Source organism: Choloepus didactylus, chromosome 11, assembly GCF_015220235.1.
Source record: "Choloepus didactylus isolate mChoDid1 chromosome 11, mChoDid1.pri, whole genome shotgun sequence".
Lineage (NCBI taxonomy): Eukaryota > Metazoa > Chordata > Mammalia > Pilosa > Megalonychidae > Choloepus > Choloepus didactylus.
In genome coordinates, this window is record NC_051317.1 from 24,476,520 (window position 1) to 24,495,839 (window position 19,320).

The window sequence follows — 19,320 nt, forward strand, 5'->3', positions numbered from 1 at the left end:
ACCCCCCTGTCTCTCTGCCCCGTGTCCCACCTCCCTGAGCCCCACCCATGAACCTCACCCCCCAGCCTATAACCCAGGCTCTAAGATGCCAAGGGGGTAAGGCAGTCACACCTTGGGGAGGGTCTGCAGGGGCACCCGCAGACCCCAGGCCATTTGACCCCAAGGGTCAAAGAGTCAACATCCCTACAGTCCCCTGGTTTGTATTCCCCCTCCCCCCAGCAGTTGCTCCCTGTCAGATGGCTCAGGGTGACACAAGAGATTCAGTCCGGGAATTGGGTACAGAGCCGGGTACAGCAGAGAAGCATGGTTGGAACGCAGCTTCAGGGCACAGCACAACGTTCAGCAGGGACCCCCTTACTGCACAGACTAAGGAGTCCAGAAAGGTCAGATGATCTCCTCGTCACTCCCACAGCTGAGTCCAGGGAAAGACGGCCCATCACGGCCCGGCTCCGGGGGACGCCTGCTGTGTCTGGTCCACCCCACTCATGCGCCGCTTCGCGGGAGAGTAGAGAAAATCTACACTGGGTGGGTGGGTTTTTCATTCTCCCCGGGGCCGGGACCCTGCCGCTGAGAACCCCTGCTCTGAGAGGCTTCTGGACCTGCTGGTTCCTGCTCTGGGTTTAAGGTCTGGTCCCGCCTTTTCATTGGACTGACCGTCTCCCCAGGTTGTGGAAGGGCACACCACACCCAGAAGAGGGGGTGGGGGGCCTGCGCCACGGGGCCCCAGCACGGGGGGGCCCCACTGGCCCAGGCTGAGCGCAGCGTCTCCTCGGGAGACCGCATCCAAGGACAGCGCCAGGAGCCAAGGCCGCCGCGGGGTGTCACTGGGAATTCAGGGCAGCTGTTGACAGACGGCCCGGCAGAGGGGGCCGCCGCCCTCGTCTCGGGGGGACGTGGAGGGGCAGAAGCGAAGGCGCCAAGTGCCCCGGCCTGGGGCAAGGCTGGGGCAGGGCCAGGCCCGTCGCCCTCCCTCCCCACGTGAAGGGCAGGAGCAGCGACGGCGACGCGGACACGCCCCGCAGGACAGCGGCGCCGGTCCCGCCCACCGGGCCGCCTGTCCCCGCCCACCGGGCCGCCTGTCCCCGCCCACCCGGGGCCCCGGCCCCGCCCACCGAGGCGCCTGCCCCCGCCCACCCGGGGCGCCTGCCCCGTCCACAGAGGCGCCTGTCCCCGCCCACCGGGGTGCCGGCCCCGCCCACCCGGGGCGCCGGTTCCGCCCACCGGGGCGCCTGCCCCCGCCCACCCGGGGCGCCTGCCCCGTCCACAGAGGCGCCTGTCCCCGCCCACCGGGGTGCCGGCCCCGCCCACCCGGGGCGCCGGTTCCGCCCACCCGGGGCGCCGGCCCCCGGCCCCGCCCACCCGGGGCGCCGGTCCCGCCCACAGAGGCGCCTGTCCCCGGCCACCCGGGGCGCCGGCTGGGCTCACTGCGCAGGCGCGGGCGCACGAGCGTTCCGTTTGAAAACATGGCGCCGGCGGGGCCGCGGCTGGTGCTGAGTGAGGAGCGGGTCCGGGCCAGGAGCGGCCTAGCGGCGCACCGCGACCTGGGTGGGCACCCGGACGACGCGGCGCGGCCTCGAGAGTTCCCGCGGCCCGGGGTCTGGCGGCCCCGAGTTTCCTGGAAGCCCCGCGGGCGAGGGACGTCCCGGCTTCCCGGTTTCGGGAAATGCTGATTTTGAGTTAATTGATAAAAGCCTTTGAGTTTTCCTTAACCTGTTACGGTGGCGGATTAATTTAAAAAGTGTTCTGAGCCAGCCTTGCCCTCCGCCCCGAGGCCCTCCGTGTGGGCGCGGCCGCTGTGCCGGCTCCGGTGTTCCCTGCACTCGGCGCCGGGTCTCTGAATGTTTGGTGCCGTTTTCCAGAGAGACGGACCTGGAGGTTTCTCTTCTGCAAAGTGTTAATGACAAATCCAGTTCCTCTGGTGGTTACGGGACTATGAGATGTCCGTTTCATCCTGCGCTAGTGTGAGGAGTTGGCTCCCGCGTAGAGGCGCCGGCCTGTTGCCTGGAGCTGTGCGGGGCTTGCTGCCGTCTCCTCACTCCTGATGCTGGCGATTTGTGTGTTCTTTCCCTCCCTTCAATTTTTTTTAATCTTTTCAAAGAACCAGCTTTTGTTTTGATTGAGTTTTCTGTATTGTTTTTCTGTTTTCCAATTTCATTGGTTTCTAGTCTGCTGTTTCCTCCCTTCTCCTTGCTTTGGGTTTATTTTGGCCTTCTGTTTCCAGTTTCTTGAGGGAGAAGTTTAGATTGAGACCTTCTTTTCTAATATAAGCTCTTAGTGCTATACATTTCCTCTAAGCACTGCTTTAGCTGCATCCTGCAAGTTTTTATATGCTGTGTTTTGATTTTCAGTTGGTTCAATGTATTTTTAAAATTTCCTTCCAGACTTCTCCTTGATCTTTGCATTATTTGGGAGTGCGTTGTTGAATTTCCAACCATTTGGAGATTTTCTTGTTGTTTTTCTGGTTTCTAGTTTGATTCCATTATGGTCAGGGAACATAGTTTGTATGATTTTAATTCTTTTAAACGTGGCAGGGTTTGTTTTATGACCCACAATACAGTCTGTTTTGGCGAATGTTGCAAATGTACTGGAAAAGAATGTATAAAGTGCTGTTATTGAGCAGACAGTTCTGTAAATGTCAGTTAGATCCTGTTGGTTCCTTGTGTTGCTCAGTTCTGTATTTTTGCTGATTTTCTGTTTAGTAATTCTATTAGTTACTGAGGGAGGGGTATTGAAATTCCCAATTATAATTGAGGATTTTTTTATTTCTTCTTTTGCTTCATGTGTTTTGAAGCTCTATTATTTGTGCATACACATTTAGAACTTTTGTGTCTTCTTGTTGGATTGACTCTTTTAGCTTATTTAGTGTCCCTCTTTGATCCTGAGGTCTCCTTTATCTGATGTTAGTATACTCCAGTTTTCTTTTGATCAGTATTTGCATGGCATATCATTTCCCATCCATCTACTTTTAACCTACCTATATCGTTATATTTGAAATGAGTTTCTTGTAGACGGTATATAGTTGGTTCATTTTTTATCCACTCTGACAGTATATTTTATTGCTATATTTAGACCATTTATATTTAATATAATTATTGATGAAATAGGACTTAAGTGGCTGTTGTATTTGTTTTCTGTTTGTTCTTTTTGTTTTTTGTTCCTTTGTTTCTCTTTTCCTGCCTTCCTGGGGTTTACTTGAGTATTTTTAGTATTCTATTTTGTTTTATCTATGGTGTTTCATCTCTTTGTGTATACATATTTTAGTGATTGCTCTACAAATTACAGTATGCATATCTAATTTAACACAATCTACTTGTATAGACATTTTTTATTAGTGCATAATCTTTTTATAAACTTTATCAAAAAATTAAAAACAAACATTTCAAACAAAACAAAAAAAAGGAATAAGAAAAACAGCTAACCTAAAATAACTACATTGCTTCCAACATGTTCCTACCATATCCCAAGAAAATTAACAAACCATAATAATTCCTGAGCATTCCCATAACATTGAGATTACCCTCCATGACGTATCTGTTCTTATTAGCTTAATGTGCCCCCTCCACTAGTTGCTGTCTATCTCTAGGTCCACTACCTTCTACAATATAAAACATTTATTTTACATTTTTTGCAATGTGCACATTAGTGGTAACATACAATATCTCTTTTTTTGTGTCTGGCTTGTTTCACTGAGCATTATGTCTTCAAGGTTCATCCACGTTGCCATATCTTTCAAGACCTCGTTCCTTCTTACTGCCACACAGTACTCCATCATGTATATATACCACCTTTTGTTTATCCATTCATCTGTTGAAGGATACTTGGATTGTTCCATCTATTGGCAATTGTGAACAATGCCACTTTGAACATCGGTGTGCAAATATCTGTTCGTGTCACTGCTTTCAGATCTTCTGGGTATATACTGAAAAGTGAAATTGCTGGATCGACGGGTAACTCAGTATCTAGTTTTCTAAGGAACCACAGACTGTCCTCCAGAGTGGCTGTACCATTATACAGTCCCACCAGCAATGAATAAGAGTTCCAATTTCTCCACATCCGCTCCAGCATTTGTAGTTTCCTGTTTAATGACAGCCATTCTAATTGGTGTGAGATGATATCTCATTGTAGTCTTAATTTGCATTTCCCTAATAGCTAGTGAAGATGAACATTTTTTCATGTGTGTTTTAGCCATTTGTATTTCCTCTTCAGAGAAATGTCTTTTCATATCTTTTGCCCATTTTATAATTGGGTTGTTTATACTATTGTCGTTGAGTTGTAGGATTTCTTTATATATGCAAGATATCAGTCTTTTATTAGACTTGGTTTCCAGATATTTTTTCCCGTTGAGTTGGCTGCCTCTTCACCTTTTTGACAAATTTATTTGAGGTACAGAAGCTTTTAATTTTGAGGAGTTCCCATTTATCTATTTTTTCTTTCGTTGCTTGTGCTTTGAGTGTAGGGTCTAGGAAGGGACCTCCTAATACAAGGTCTTGAAGATGTTTCCCTACATTATCTTCTAGGAGTTTTACGGTGATATCTCTTATATTGAGGTCTTTGATCCAATATGAGTTAATTTTTGTGGAGGGTGTCAGGTAGGGGTCCACTTTCATTCTTTTGGATATGGATATCCAAAAGACTGGATGTGGATATCCAGCCCCATTTGTTGAAGAGACTGTTGTGTCACAGTTCAGTGGGTTTGGAGGACCTTATCAAAGATCAGTTGACCATAGATCTGGGGGTCTATTTTCCAATTTTTAATTCAATTCCGGTGATCAATATGTCTATCTTTGTGCCAATACCATGCTGTTTTGACTGTTGTGGCTTTATAATAAGCTTCAAAGTCAGGAAGTTTAAGTTCTCCCACTTCATTTTTCTACTTTAGAATGTTTTCAGCAATTCGAGGCATCTTTTTTCCCTTCCAAATAAATTTGATAACTAGTTTTTCCAAGTCTGCAAAGTAGGTTGTTGGAATTTTGATTGGAATTGCATTGAATCTCTAGATGGGTTTGGGTAGAATTGACATCTTAATGATATTTAGCCTTCCTATCCATGAACATGGAATATTTTTCCATCTTTTTAGGTCCCCTTCTATTTCTTTTAATAAAGTTATATAATTTTCTATGTATAGGTCTTTTACATACTTGGTTAAGTTTATTCCTAGATACTTGATTTTTTTAGTTGCTATTGAGAATGGAATCTTTTTCTTGAGTGTCTCTTCAGTTTGTTCATTTCTAGCATATAGAAACATTACTGACTTATGTGCATTAATCTTGTATCCCGCTACTTTGCTAAATTTGTTTATTAGCTCTAGTAGCTGTATCGTCGATTTCTCAGGGTTTTCTAGATATAAGATCATATCATCTGCAAACAATGACAGTTTTACTTCTGCTTTTCCAATTTGGATGCCTTTTATTTCTTTGTCTTGCCGGATTGCCCTGGCTAGCACTTCCAGCACAATGTTGAATAACAGTGGTGACAGCGGGCATCCTTGTCTTGTTCCTGATCTTAGAGGGAAGGCTTTCAGTCTCGGCATTGAGTGCTATGCTGGCTGTGGGTTTTTCATATATGCCCTTTATCATATTGAGGAAGTTTCCTTCAATTCCTACCTTTTGAAGTGTTTTTATAAAAAAAAAAAAAAGGATGCTGGATTTTGTTGAATGCTTTTTCAACATCTATTGAAATGGTCATTTGAGTCTTCCCTTTTGATTTGTTAATAAGTTGTATTACATTGCTTGATTTTCTTATGTTGAACCATCCTTACATGTCTGGAATGAACCTCACTTGGTCACAGTGTTTGATTTTTTTAATGTGTCTGCGGGATACTGATCACGTGCTTTGACTTGGCGGGCCTGGGCTGGGGGACCTGATCAGCCCCTGGGGAGGGTGGTGGGCACGGGCGACAGCGCCCTCCACTGCCCCCCAGGCCTGGGAAAGTGAGGCCGGAGGCAGGCCCCATTTTCTCACCCAAAATACCACCGTAGGGGAGGCTTGCCGGAGGGAACCGCCTTTTCCCCACCCCCTTATCTTGCCCCTGACACTTCCCATTGCCAGAGCAACTCCCCCACCGTCAGTGCGCATGCGCAGTTACCAAAACTACTCCCGCCCCTTGTCATTTAACCTCCGCGCCCTCTCTGAACCAATCCAAGCCTTCAACCTCTATAGCTACCCCGCCCTCTAATTGCCCAATATAAGCTTGTGTTTTCGCCTAATAAAGCTCTCTCTCTGTTGGTTTTATCATCCCTCAAGTACCGTGTCCTGCCTGTTCCTTCTCGCCGCCCTCCACACCTTGCACGCCCCCCCGCCGGGGACCTAGCCAAATCCCCCGCCTCGCCTTCGCCTCCGGGAAAGAGCCCCCGCCGCCGGTACCTTCAGAGCAAGCCTGGGAGCCTAGGATTTAGCTACCGGCCGCCACCCCCCCCCAGACGAATCAACTGCGACCGCAACTGGCGCCCAACGTGGGGCCCCTGCAATTAGACGTCCTCTCCACGCAGCGGTCCAGTGACGCCACTCGCTCGCCCGGATGCCTCTCCAGCTCTCCTTCTCCTCGCCTGCAAGGTAAGGGCCGCCTCTCCCTCGCCGCTCCCGGAGCCGCCTCTCCCTCGCCGCTCCGCGTCAGGGGCCGCCTCTCCCTCGCCGCTCCGCGTCAGGGGCCGCCTCTCCCTCGCCGCTCCGGAGCCGCTCCTCCCTTCCCCACTACCCATTCTTCCGTCTGCCTCTCGTCCTTTTCTTCTATAACCCCCATTCCTCCTAACGCTCTCCCTCTTTCCCTCCATTACTTTGCTGTAGTCCTTTGTGTGTTTCTTTTTTTGTTTGGCGCCGTGTACCTCTTTACAACTGCCCCCCCAGACTGCTCCAAAATGGCGAACTTCCTCCTTCTTCTTCTACTGAGGGGAGGAAGTGCTCTAGTAATGACGTCAGCCCTAAGCCGGGCCGGAAACCGCATGCGCTTTACCCCGCCCTTTCACAGGGCGGAGTTAGTCCGCCATCTTATGCCTTACACCCCGCCCTTTCACAGGGCGGAGCTAGTCCGCCATCTTATGCCTTAGGCCCCTCCCTTTCACAGGGCGGAGCTAGTCCGCCATCTTATGCCTTAAGCCCCGCCCTTTCGCAGGGTGGAGCTAGTCCGCCATCTTATGCCTTAGACCCCGCCCTTTCACAGGGCGGAGCTAGTCCGCCATCTTGTGCCTTGGACCCCGCCCTTTCACAGGGCGGGGCTGGTCCGCCATCTTGTGTCTTGGCCACACCTACCGCGCCGCCATCTTGCGACGCTTGGGGCCTCCCACTTCCGCCTCCCCCTTCGGCGAGCTCCCCCTCGGAGCCGCTACCGGCAGCTGCCGCCGCCCCTCCCACCCTGCCAGCAAATAACCCCTGGCTGCCTTCTACACCTCAAGGCAACCCTTGGGGCAACGCTGCCCCTACTCCCACTCCCGTGCCAGGCCCTCTGCAAGCGCGTCCTCCTTTCTTTCGTGCTTTTCGCTGCTTTCCCCTTAACCTTACCCCCACACCGCAGAAACCGTACGACTGGTATCCCATTAATTCGGATACTATCAAGCAGCTTCGCAGGGGCGTCAAGGAAAACGGGTTAGGTAGCCCATACGCTTCCCAATTACTGCAGGATATCGCCATGAACTTTTGCCTCCCCCAAGACTGGGCCTCGCTTGCCCGTACCATCCTTAACCCCGGCCAGTTTGTTGATTGGCGTGCCCACTTCCAGGCAGAAGCAGCTAGGCAAAGCGAGCAAGACGCAGCCACTGGAGTCTATCATCACCCCGAAGCTTACTTGGGCACGGGAGCGTTTATAAATGCATCTGCCTATATTAATGCACCTGCCACCTTTTGGCCTATCCTTTGGGGAATCGCCTTACGAGCGTTTACCAACTGCTCTGCCTGTCGGCCTAATAAATTCACCAAGCTCTTCCAGGAGCCGAGTAAGCCTTTCGCCACCTTTGTCTCCAAAGTCGAAGAAACCTGCGCTCAAAAGGTAAGTGATCCCCAGGCCCAATATTACATGTGCCCATCCTCAAATCCTAAAAAATCGTACTGTAATTCCCCCAACGAGTACTACTGTGCATACTGGAGGTGTGAAACATTAGCCACTAATTGGAAGCCTCCTGTTCCTAATCATTACCTTACCTTAAAGTGGGCCCCTACAGGGTGCAAACTCCCTACAGTTAACTGGCTCGGCCAAGAAAGCGAGGAATCCTGCACACATCTTAATCTTACAGTGCAGCTCCCCACTGATCCCTCCTGGTTACTCGGTCAAACTTGGGGCTTCAGAATCTATAAGAAAGAAGCCGACCGAGGATCACTTATTCTTATAAAAAAGGAGGCTGTAAACCAACCAAGCCAAAATACTGCATTAAGAACACCCTCTGGCATAGGTCCCAACCAAGTCATTAACCCCCTTTTTCCACAGCCCCCCAGCCGCACCTCAAGTACAAGCAGCACACCCGGAAACCGCACCTCAGCTGCAAACGGCGCGTCGCCAACACCACCACCCCAACCTCGTCCGCCCCCCGCCCGTTACTCCTCTCCCCTCCTCAGCCTTATCCAAGCAGCCTTCACCTCAGTAAATTCCTCCAACCCCAATCTCACCTCCTCTTGTTGGCTTTGCCTCTCCACTTCCTCCCCCCTGTATGAGCCAATCGCCTCCAACCTCTCTTTTTCAGAAAACACAGAGAACAGCCCTTCAAAATGCAATTGAAATACCTCTGCCGTCCCCTTAACCTTTCATTCAGTCTCCTTTACAAAAAAGTGCATCCGCCCTCGCTCAAGTAACTCTCCCAGCCTCACAGCTTGTGCCAACTACTCCTCTCCCAGCAGCTCTACCAAGTTTCTTATTCCCCACAACTCCTCCCAATGGCTCTGCTCCTCTACAGGACTTACCCCCTGCCTTAATGTACAAACCCTCAATACAACTCATAAAACTTACCTCTTAATTGTCCTCATCCCTAGGGTCCTATACCACAGTGAAAAAGACTTCTTCCTCCGCCTAAAAACAACTGCAGCTCCTGCCCCACTGCAAAAACAAAAGCCCATCACCGTTCTCACGATTACCTCCCTCCTAGGTCTTGCAGGCGCTAGCACCAGAATCGCTGCATTAGCCAGTCAAAGCTCCGCCCTAACTCATCTCCTGGCGGCTGTTGACGAGGACATTCGTCACCTACAAGACGCTATTTCCCATCTTAAAAATTCTGTCAATTCCCTCTCTGAGGTAGTGCTCCAAAACCGCCGAGGTCTCGACCTTCTCCTTCTCAAAGAAGGAGGCCTCTGCGCCGCCCTAGGAGAAGAGTGCTGTGTATATGCCAATTCCACAAGTCTCGCCGAGGACAGCCTAAAAAAGGTCCGAAAGAAACTGGAACAACGTAGAAAAGACCGTAAAGCCACCAGTTATTGGTCCCATATCTTTACCCCCCTCCTCCCTTACCTCCTCCCTCTCCTCGGCCCCTTACTAATAATCATTCTAGCTCTCACTTTAGGACCCTGCATTATCCGCAAAATCGTCCAACTTGTAAAAAAACAAACAGATGCTATTTTTTCCTCATTCGTACAAATCCAGTACCAGCGACTCGCCACCTCTAACACTCCCTACTCCAAAATAACAATCAACCCTCCGCAACCTCACCGCCACCAGTCAACCCACCGACCGCGAAGCCCTTCTCAATCGCCTAAACCTCGTACCAACCTCGAGCTCCAGTTAAACCTTCCACCTTCGCCCATCCCGCTAGCAGCAAGGCCCTTATCAAGCGCCCAGGCGCCACACCAACGCTAAGCTCCAGCCTTACTAAGCCACCGTCAACCCTTTTTCCCCTCCCCAACCTTCCCCTTCCCTCATCCTTTGGTAAACCTCTCCGGTAAGCTTCTTCCTTTAATTAGAAAAAAGAGGGAAATGCGGGATACTGATCACGTGCTTCGACTTGGCGGGCCTGGGCTGGGGGACCTGATCAGCCCCTGGGGAGGGTGGTGGGCACGGGCGACAGCGCCCTCCACTGCCCCCCAGGCCTGGGAAAGTGAGGCCGGAGGCAGGCCCCATTTCCTCACCCAAAATACCACCGTAGGGGAGGCTTGCCGGAGGGAACCGCCTTTTCCCCACCCCCTTATCTTGCCCCTGACACTCCCCATTGCCAGAGCAACTCCCCCACCGTCAGTGCGCATGCGCAGTTACCAAAACTACTCCCGCCCCTTGTCATTCAAACTCCGCGCCCTCTCTGAACCAATCCAAGCCTTCAACCTCTATAGCTACCCCGCCCTCTAATCGCCCAATATAAGCTTGTGTTCTCGCCTAATAAAGCTCTCTCTCTCTTGGTTTCATCATCCCTCAAGTACCGTGTCCTGCCTGTTCCTTCTCGCCGCCCTCCACACCTTGCACGCCCCCCCGCCGGGGACCTAGCCAAATCCCCCGCCTCGCCTTCGCCTCCGGGAAAGAGCCCCCGCCGCCGGTACCTTCAGAGCAAGCCTGGGAGCCTAGGATTTAGCTACCGGCCGCCACCCCCCCCCAAACAAATCAACTGCGACCGCATGTGTCTTTGGATTTGATTTGCCAGTATTTTGTTGAGAATTTTTTTGTCTATATTCATCAGAGAAATTGGCCTGTAGTTTTTCTCTCTTGTAGCATCTTTACCTGGTTTTTGGTATTAGAGTGATTTTAACTTCATAAAGTGAGTTAGGTAGTGTTCCATTTTCTTCAATTTTTGAAAGAGTTTAAGTACGATTGGTGTCAGTTCTTCTTGGAAAGTTTGGTAGAATTCCCCTGTGAAGCCATCTGGCCCTGGGCTTTTATTTGCAGGAAGCTTTTTGATGGCAGATTGGATCTCTTTGCTTGTGATTGATTGGTTGAGGTCTTGTATTTCTTCTCTGGTCAGACTAGGTTGTTCACGTATTTCCAGGAAATTATCCATTTCCTCTAAATTATCTAGTTTGTTGGCGTACAGTTGTTCATAGTGTCCTCTTAGGATTTTTTAAATTTCTTTGGGATCTGCAGTAATACCCCCTTTCTCAATTATTATTTTGTTTATTTGGGTCTTCTTTGTTTTTGCTTTTGTCAGTCTAGCTAAGGGCTTCTCAATCTTGATCTTCTCAAAGAAACAAATATTGGTCTTTTAAATTCTTTAAATTGGTTTTTTGTCCTCTGTATCATTTATTTCTGCTTTAATCCTTGTTATTTCTCTTCTTCTTGGTTTAGGATTAGTTGCTGTTCATTTTCTAGCTTCTTCAATTGTTCCATTAGTTCTTTGATTTTAGTGCTTTCTTCTTTTTTAATGTATGCATTTAGAGCTATAAGTGTCCCCCTCAATACCGTGTTTGTTGCATCCCATAAGTTTTGACATGTTGTGCTCTCATTTTCATTTGTCTCTAGATATTTAGCAATTTCTCTTGCAAGTTCTTCTTTAACCCACTGCTTGTTTAGGAGTGTGTTGTTTAACCTCCAGATATTTGTGAATGTTCTAGGTCTTTAATGTTATTGACTTCTAGTTGTATTCCATTGTGATCAGAGAATGTGTTTGAATAATTTCAATCTTTTTAAATTTATTGAGGCTTGTTTTATGTCCCAGTATATGGTCTATTTTGGAGAAAGTTCCATGAGCACTAGAGAAGAATGTGTATCCTGGTAGTTTGGGATGTATTGCTCTATATATGCTTGTTAAGTCAAATTCATTTATCACATTGTTTAGGTTTTCAGTTTCCTTATTGGTCCTCTGCTTGGTTGATCTAGCTATAGGAGAGAGTGATGTATTGAAGTCTCCCACAATTATTGTGGAAACATCTATTGTTTCCTTCAGTTTTGGCAATATTTGTCTCATATTCTTTGGGGCACCTTGATTGGGTGCCTAAACATTTACGATTGTTATTTCTTGTTGAATTGTCCCTTTTATTAGTATATAGTGTCCTTCTTTGTCTCTTATGACATCCTTGTATGTAAAGTCTGTTTTATCTGAGATTAATATTGCTACTCCTGCTTTCTTTTGGCTCTAGCTTGCATGGAATATTTTTATCCATCCTTTCGCTTTCAACTTCTTTGTGTCTCTGGGTCTAAGATGAGTCTCTTGTAAGCAACATATTCATGGTTTTATTTTTTAATCCACTCTGTCAATCTATATCTTTTAATTGGGGAGTTTAATCCATTCACATTCAATGTTATTGCTGTGAAGGCAGTTCTTGAATCAGCCATCTGATCCTTTGGTTTTTATTTGTTGGATGTATTTTTTCTCTTCCTCTCTATTTCCTTTAACATACCCTTACTAAAACTCTTTGGTTCTGTGCCCTTTGCCAGACCTCTCTCTCCTTTCTTTTTTTTCTCAGCCAGTAGGGCTCTCTTTAGTATTTCTTGTAGGGTAGGTCTCTTGTTAGCAAATTCTCTCAGCATTTGTTTGCCTGTGAAAATTTTAAGCTTTACCTCAAATTTGAAGGAAAGCTTTGCTGGATGAAGAATTCTTGGCTGGCAATTTTTTTCATTCAGAATCTTAGTCTTATGTTGTTTCCCTTATATGTGGTGAATTGCTTCCCTCTTGCTGCTTTCAGAAGTTGCTCCTTCTGTTCAGCATTTGACAATCTGTATGGGTTTATTTGAATTTATTCTATTTGGAGTTCGTTGTGCACCTGTGATTTGCATATTTATGTCGTTTAGAAGGGTTGGGAAGTTTTTCCCAACAATGTCTTTGAATACTCTTCCTAGTCCTTTACCTTTCTGGAACGCCAGTGATTCTTGTATTTGTGTGCTTCATGTTGTCCATCATTTCCCTGAGATCCATTTTTAATTTTTCATTTTTTTTTCACCATTCGTTCTTTTGTGCTTTCACTTTCCAACATACTTTCTTTGAATTTGCTTATTCATTCCTCTTCTTCAAATCTGGTGTTATGTGACCCAAGAATATTTTTAAGGTGATCAACAATTTATTTTATTTCCACTATTTTTATTTTTATTTTTAGATCCACTATTTTTTTAATTTACTCTTGCAAATTCTTCTTTATGTTCTTCCAGGGTCTTCTTCATGTCCTTTATATCCTGAGCCATGACATTGGTATTTGTGATTACTTCTTTGATTAATTGCTCTAAGTTCTCTGTCTTCTCTGGTTTTTAAATTTGGACATTTGGGTTATCCATATCTTCTGGTTTCTCCATACGCTTTACAGTTTTCTGTTGTTTTGGGCCTCTTGGCATTTGCTTATTTTGATAGGGCTGTTTTAGGATATGCAGGCTTATTTGAACAATTATCTATAATTTAACAGAGCTAAAGCTTGGTGTTGTGCACTTTCCCTGACCTACCAGCATATAGTGCTCCCGAGCCAACTCTTACCCTCAAGTCAGTTCTTTCCAACTTCATCTGTGCACCACGCGGGGACCCAAACTATGTGGAGGTCCAATCATTGCACCAATTTTCCATGTGTAGTGAGGTCCACCTGCCCTGTGGGAGGGTGGCATGCCCTGTGCAGGTTGGCAGGGAGACTGCTATAAGACCCAGAGCTCCTAGCTGTTCTCAGGGCTGCGGCTGGCATCCCCTGGGGCTGTACCTCACGTCTAACCCTTCAGCTCAGATTCTCCACAGTCCCTCTCTGCTCTGGGCCCACAAATCCCTGGGATTGGTGTAGGGCTCCTGGCACTCCCATGCAGCACCCCTGCCTCTAGGCTGTGCACACCACTGGCTTCCACGGAGGAGCGGTGTGCACTGTCACAGGCCTGCGGAATCCCGAAGAATGCTCTCGGTCGTGGCTCTGCAGAGGAGTATCTCCCAGCCCGCTGTGAAGATGGCTGTATGGGGCATGGAGACTACCCATTTCTGTGGTCCTCTGCCTACTGCAGTGGCCTGTCCCTGCATGGGGGCTCTTAGCTGTGGGTGTGCAAAGGGCTGTCACCCACACCAGATACTGAGGCGGCTGCCCATGGCGTGGAAGGCACTCACTGCTAGGCTCGACTGTGGCTCTCGCTTTTGGCTCCTGGGCCATCACTTTCCAGGTTTTTAAACTAACCCACCTCCAAACACTGTCTCTAGCTTTCTCCCCACCGTGCTTGACTGCAGCTCCAGCTGCTGTATCCTCTGTGGCTTTCCGGGTCTTACTCTAACCTGCTTCCGAACGCAGTCTCTTGGTTTCTCCAAGTACACAGTATGGGTGTAGAAGCCCCTGCCCAGCCGGTGGAACCCTGGAACCACTATTCTGGGGCACTTTCTGTCTCTTATCTAGTGTTTTTCGTGGAGGAGAATTTTGCTCTGTCTCTCCTAATCTGCCATCTTGGATTCCCCTTGTATAGACATTTCGCCACTTGAAGTGAAATGTAGAAACCTTATCACCATTTAGGTTTCTCTCCTTTCCCCATTATAATTTAGTTGCCATAAATACTTTGTCTACTTACCTGAGAACCACAGCAGACAAGGATGTAATTTTGTCTTCAATCATCTAACATTTTAAATAACACAAGAGGAAATGGGTATTCAATTATATTTACATATGTATCTACATTTACCTGTTCTAATATATTTCCTTTTTTCTTGATGTTCTAAGTTTCTTTCTTTCTTTTATTTCCTTCAGCATTTCCCATAGGGCAGTCTCCTGGTGACAGCTTCTCTTAATTTTCCTTCATATGAGAATACCTTTATTTCACTTTCAGTCCTGAAGTCTGTTTTCAAGAAATATAATTTTCTGGGCTGACAGTCCTTTTATTTCAGCACTTGAAAAATTTTATGCCAATTCCTTCTGGCATCCATGGATTTCTGAAGATAAATGCACTGTCATTCAAATTGTTTTTCCTCTAGAGGTATTAGGTTGTTTCTTTCTTGTTACTTTTAAGATTCGTCAATTTTCTTTGGTTTTCAGAACTTTGATTATTGTGTCTGGGCATGGCTTTTTTTGGGGGGGGTATCCTATTTGGGGTTCTCTCAGCTTCTTCAATCTGTGGATTTATATCTGCAGCCACTGTGAGTGCCAAGTCTGCCAGCAGCAGAGACCCACACTCAGTCCCCGATATGGCACCATTCCCCGAGGTGATCAGCCTGCTACCTGGTGGCAGGTTGATTATATTGGACCACTTCCATCATGGAAGGGACAGCGATTTGTTCTCACTGGAATAGACACATACTCTGGATATGGGTTTGCCTTCCCTGTATGCAATGCTTCTGCCAAAATTACTATCTGTGGACTTACAGAATGCCTTATCCACTGTCATGGTATTCCACACAGCATTGCTTCAGACCAAGGAACCCACTTCACAGCAAATGAAGTGAGGGGATGGGCACATGCTCATGGAATTCTCTGGTCTTACCATGTTCCCCATCATCCAGAGGCAGCTGGGTTGATAGAACGGTGGAATGGCCTGTTGAAGACTCAACTATGGCACCAAATAGGTGGCAATACCTTTCGGGGCTGGTGCAGTGTTCCCCAGGAGGCTGTATATGCCCTGAATCAGCATCGACTCTATGGTGCTGTGCGGTCGCAGTTGATTTATCTGGGGGGGGGGGCGGCCGGTTGCTGAACCCTCGGCTCTCGGCGTTGCTCGGAGGGTACCGGCGGCGGGGGCTCTTTCCCGGAGGCGAGGGCGAGGCGGGGGACTGGGCCCGGTCCCCGGCGGAGGCGTGCAAGGTGTGGAGGGCGGCGAGAAGGAACAGGCGGGACACGGTTCTTTGAGGGTGAAGAAGCCAAGAGAGTTTATTAGGGGTGAGCACAGGTTATATAGGCTGGCATAGAGGGCGGGGGTTGTTACAAGTCAATGCTGAGGGGATAAAGGCTAGGATTGGTTCTGAGAGGGTGCGGAGGTTAGGATTGGTTCTAAGAGAGCACGGAGGTTGTTTGAAAAGGGGCGGGAGTTGCTCTGGCAACGGTGTCTGGCAACAATGTATGCGCACTGGTGGTGATGGGAGTTGCACTGGCAACGGGGAGTGTCCGGGCAAGATAAGGGGGTGGGGAAAAGGCGGTTCCCTCCGGCAAGCCTCCCCTAACAGTGGTATTTTGGGTGAGGAAATGGGGCCTGCCTCCGGCGTCACTTTCCCAGGCCCGGGGGGCTGTGAAGGGCGCTGTTCACCCGTACCCACTACCCTCCCCAGGGGTGGCCGATCCCCTGGCCCAGGCCCGCCAAGTCGAAGCACGTAATCAGTGTCCCGCATTTCCCCCTTTTTTTCTAATTAAAGGAAGAAGCTTACCGGAGAGGTCCGCTAAGGGATGAGGGAAGGGGGAGGCCGGGGAGGGGAAAAGGGTTGACGGTTGCTCAGAGAGGCTGGAGCTCAACGTTGGTGTGGCGCCCGGGCGCTCGACAAGGGCCTCGCTGCTTGCGGGATGGACGAGGGTGGCGACGCGGCGGAGGGTTAGCTTCTTCAGTAGAGGCAAGTTGTTGATACTGGACTTGCACAAATGATGAGAGGACAGCATTGGTATTGGCCTGGCTTTTAGCAAGTTGGCGAAGTCTGCGGATAACCCAGGGTCCTAGGGTGAGAGCTAGAATAATTATTAGTAGAGGGCCTATGAGGGGGAGGAGGTAAGGGAGGAGGGAGGTAAAGATGTGGGACCAATAGTTGGCAGCTTCACGGTCTCTTTTGCGTTGTTCTAGTCCCTCTCGGACCTTCTTTAGGCTGTCTTCGGCGAGACCTGTGGAATTGGCATAAACACAGCATTCTTCTCCTAGGGCGGCGCAAAGGCCTCCTTCTTTGAGGAGAAGAAGGTCGAGACCTCGGCGGTTTTGGAGCACTACCTCAGAGAGGGAGTTAACAGAATTTTTAAGATGGGAAATAGCGTTTTGTAGGTGATGAATGTCCTCGTCAACCGCCGCTCGGAGGTGAGTTAGGGCGGAGCCTTGACTGGCTAATGCAGCGATTCTGGTGCCAGCGCCTGCAAGACCTAGGAGGGAGGCAATTGTGAGGGCGGTGATGGGCTCTCGCTTTTGCAGAAGGGCGGGATCTGCAGTCCTTTCTAGGCGGAGGAAGAAGTCTTCTTCGCTGTGGTATAAGACCCTAGGGATAAGGACAATTAGGAGGCAAGTTTCATTAGTGGTATTGAGGGTTTGCACATTAAGGCAGGGGGTAAGTCCTGTAGAGGAGCACAGCCATTGGGAGGAGTTGTGAGGAATAAGAAACTTGGCAGAGCTGCTGGGAGAGGAGTAGTTGGCACAAGCTGTGAGGCTGGGAGAGTTGCTTGAGCGAGGACAGATGCACTTTCCTGTAAAGGAGACTGAATGAAAGGTTAGGGGGACGGCAGAGGTATTCCAATTGCATTCCGAAGGGCTGTCCTCTGTGTTTTCCGAAAAGGAGAGGTTGGAGGCAACTGGCTCATATAGGGGGAAGGAGGTGGAGAGGCAAAGCCAACAAGAAGAGGTAAGATTAGGGCTGGAGAAATTCACTGAGGTGAAGGCTGCTTGGATAAGTCCGAGGAGGGGAGAGGAGTAACGAGAGGGGGGTAAGAAAGGTTGGGGTGGTGGGGTTGGCGATGCGTTGTTTGCAGCTGAGGTGCGGCTGGTTGGAGCTGAGGTGCGGCTGGAGGGCTGTGGAAAAAGGGGGTTCACTCGGACTGGGGTCCAGGCCCAGGTGTACTGTTGTCATCTGGTGCAGTAGGTTGCGGAGACGACAGCATTCTCGTCTCGTTAGATGCGTGGTTGCTGGTGGCGGGCCGGATTGCCCTTCCTGGGATCCAGATTGGTTGTGCTGCATCATCTGGGAAAACACAAGCAAACCCGCGCCCCTGGGCGAGGAGTGGGGAGGGACCCTTCCAGGCATTATTCTCTGGGTCCTTCCAGTAAACCATCGGGGCCTGGGTGGGCCTATACGAGGGCCCCCAATGTGTATGTAGGGGCGAAAGCCCTTCTTTATTGAATGTGAGTAGATTAAGGTGAATAAGGGCTGCTATGATAAGGTCCCCTGGAGTTGCCTGGGGGAGCATTGCCCTTTCTTTTTCAATTTGTGTTTTTAAGCGGCGATGGACGGCTTCCACAATGGCTTGACCTTGAGGATTATAGGGGATGCCGAAATGATGGGTGATGTTATATAACTGAAGAAAGGCCGCAAAGGAGGCACTGCGATAGGCAGGCCCATTGTCCGTTTTTATGTCCCAGGGGACTCCCATGAAGAGAATTCCTTGTTTTAGGGCTTTGATACAGTGTTTGGCTGCTTCCCCGGCAAGGGGGACTGCATAACACATGGCCGAGAAGGTGTCAATTATTACATGTACATACTTGAGGCGTCCAAAGGACGGAACGGGAGTTACGTCCATTTGCCATCTAGAATTGGGTTTTAGGCCTCGTGGGTTGACTCCCTGAGGTTGCAGGGGGCCAAGCGGCGCAAAGGGCGCACAAGTTGCACAATTGCGGACAAGATGTTTACAGGTATCTAGGGGGAGGCCACATAGATGATGTAACGACGTAGCCGAAAAGTGAAACCTGGAATGCAATAACTTGGCCTGGTTAACAGCATTCCCCGGAGGGGCTGCCGTGTGGGTTAGCATAGCTTGGGTATTCTGAGCTGAGACCGCTTGGTCTACTATATTATTGCCATTAGCCAGGGGCCCCGGAAGGCCTGAGTGACTACGAATGTGGCTAATGAATCAAGGATCCTGTCGATGCTCCAGGATGCTCCTGAGGTCAGAAAGTGCTTTATTAATGGCCGAGTTTCCCGGGAAAAAGGTGGAAAACGCGAGGACTCGGCAGACCTGATACGTGTAGAGGCTGTCTGTGAAAATGTTTACTGGGTGGTTGCAGTGGGCGTTTAGCGCGTATGACACCGCCAGAATTTCCCCCACTTGAACTGAATGAAGGTTGACATAACTGAATAGGCGGGGTTCCGGGAGGTCCTGAGAATAAGAGAGGAAGGCAAAACGGGTTTTGGAGGCATCAGTGAAGACGGTAGTGGCACCCGGGATGGGTACAGAGGAAGGGAAAGGATGGAAGGGGCTGCGGAAGGGAAGCTTGGCGAGCCCCTGTAACAGCCGATGGCTAGGATAATGACAGCTGAATTCCCCCTGAAATTCTTCTAAGAGAATTTGCATGTCCAGGTTATCACGTATAAGCAGGCGGGTTTGGCCTGCGTCCAGGGGCCAAACAATTTTTTCCGGCGGCTCTCCGAATACATGAACAGCCAGGGTGACTAGATCTGAAGCTAGGCTGATCCAGAGCCGCACTGCAGGGCAAATCTTCCTAAGTCGACTTTTAGCAGGGTGCACCCAAAGTAGAGGGCCTGGCACGGGAGTGGGGGTAGGGGCAGCGCTGTCCTAAGGGTTGCCTTGAGGTGTAGAAGGCAGCCAGGGGTTGTTAGTCGGCAGGGTGGGAGGAGTAGCGGCAACTGCCGGTAGCGGCTCCGAGGGGGAGCTTGTCGAAGGGGGAGGCGGAAGTGGGAGGCCCCAAGCGTCGCAAGATGG

General features: G+C 49.2%; 1 protein-coding gene across 2 annotated transcripts in view; it reads left to right on the plus strand.

The window, feature by feature from the left end:
• Nucleotides 1-1,463: 1,463 nt before the first annotated feature.
• The window catches only part of CEP72 (centrosomal protein 72), an 83,023-nt gene continuing 65,166 nt past the window's right edge, over nt 1,464-19,320 (plus strand). For both annotated transcript variants that reach the window (XM_037799374.1, XM_037799375.1), the window contains exon 1: nt 1,464-1,545. In XM_037799374.1, the coding sequence (XP_037655302.1) occupies nt 1,464-1,545 (82 nt within the window). The remainder of the gene's footprint in view (nt 1,546-19,320) is intronic.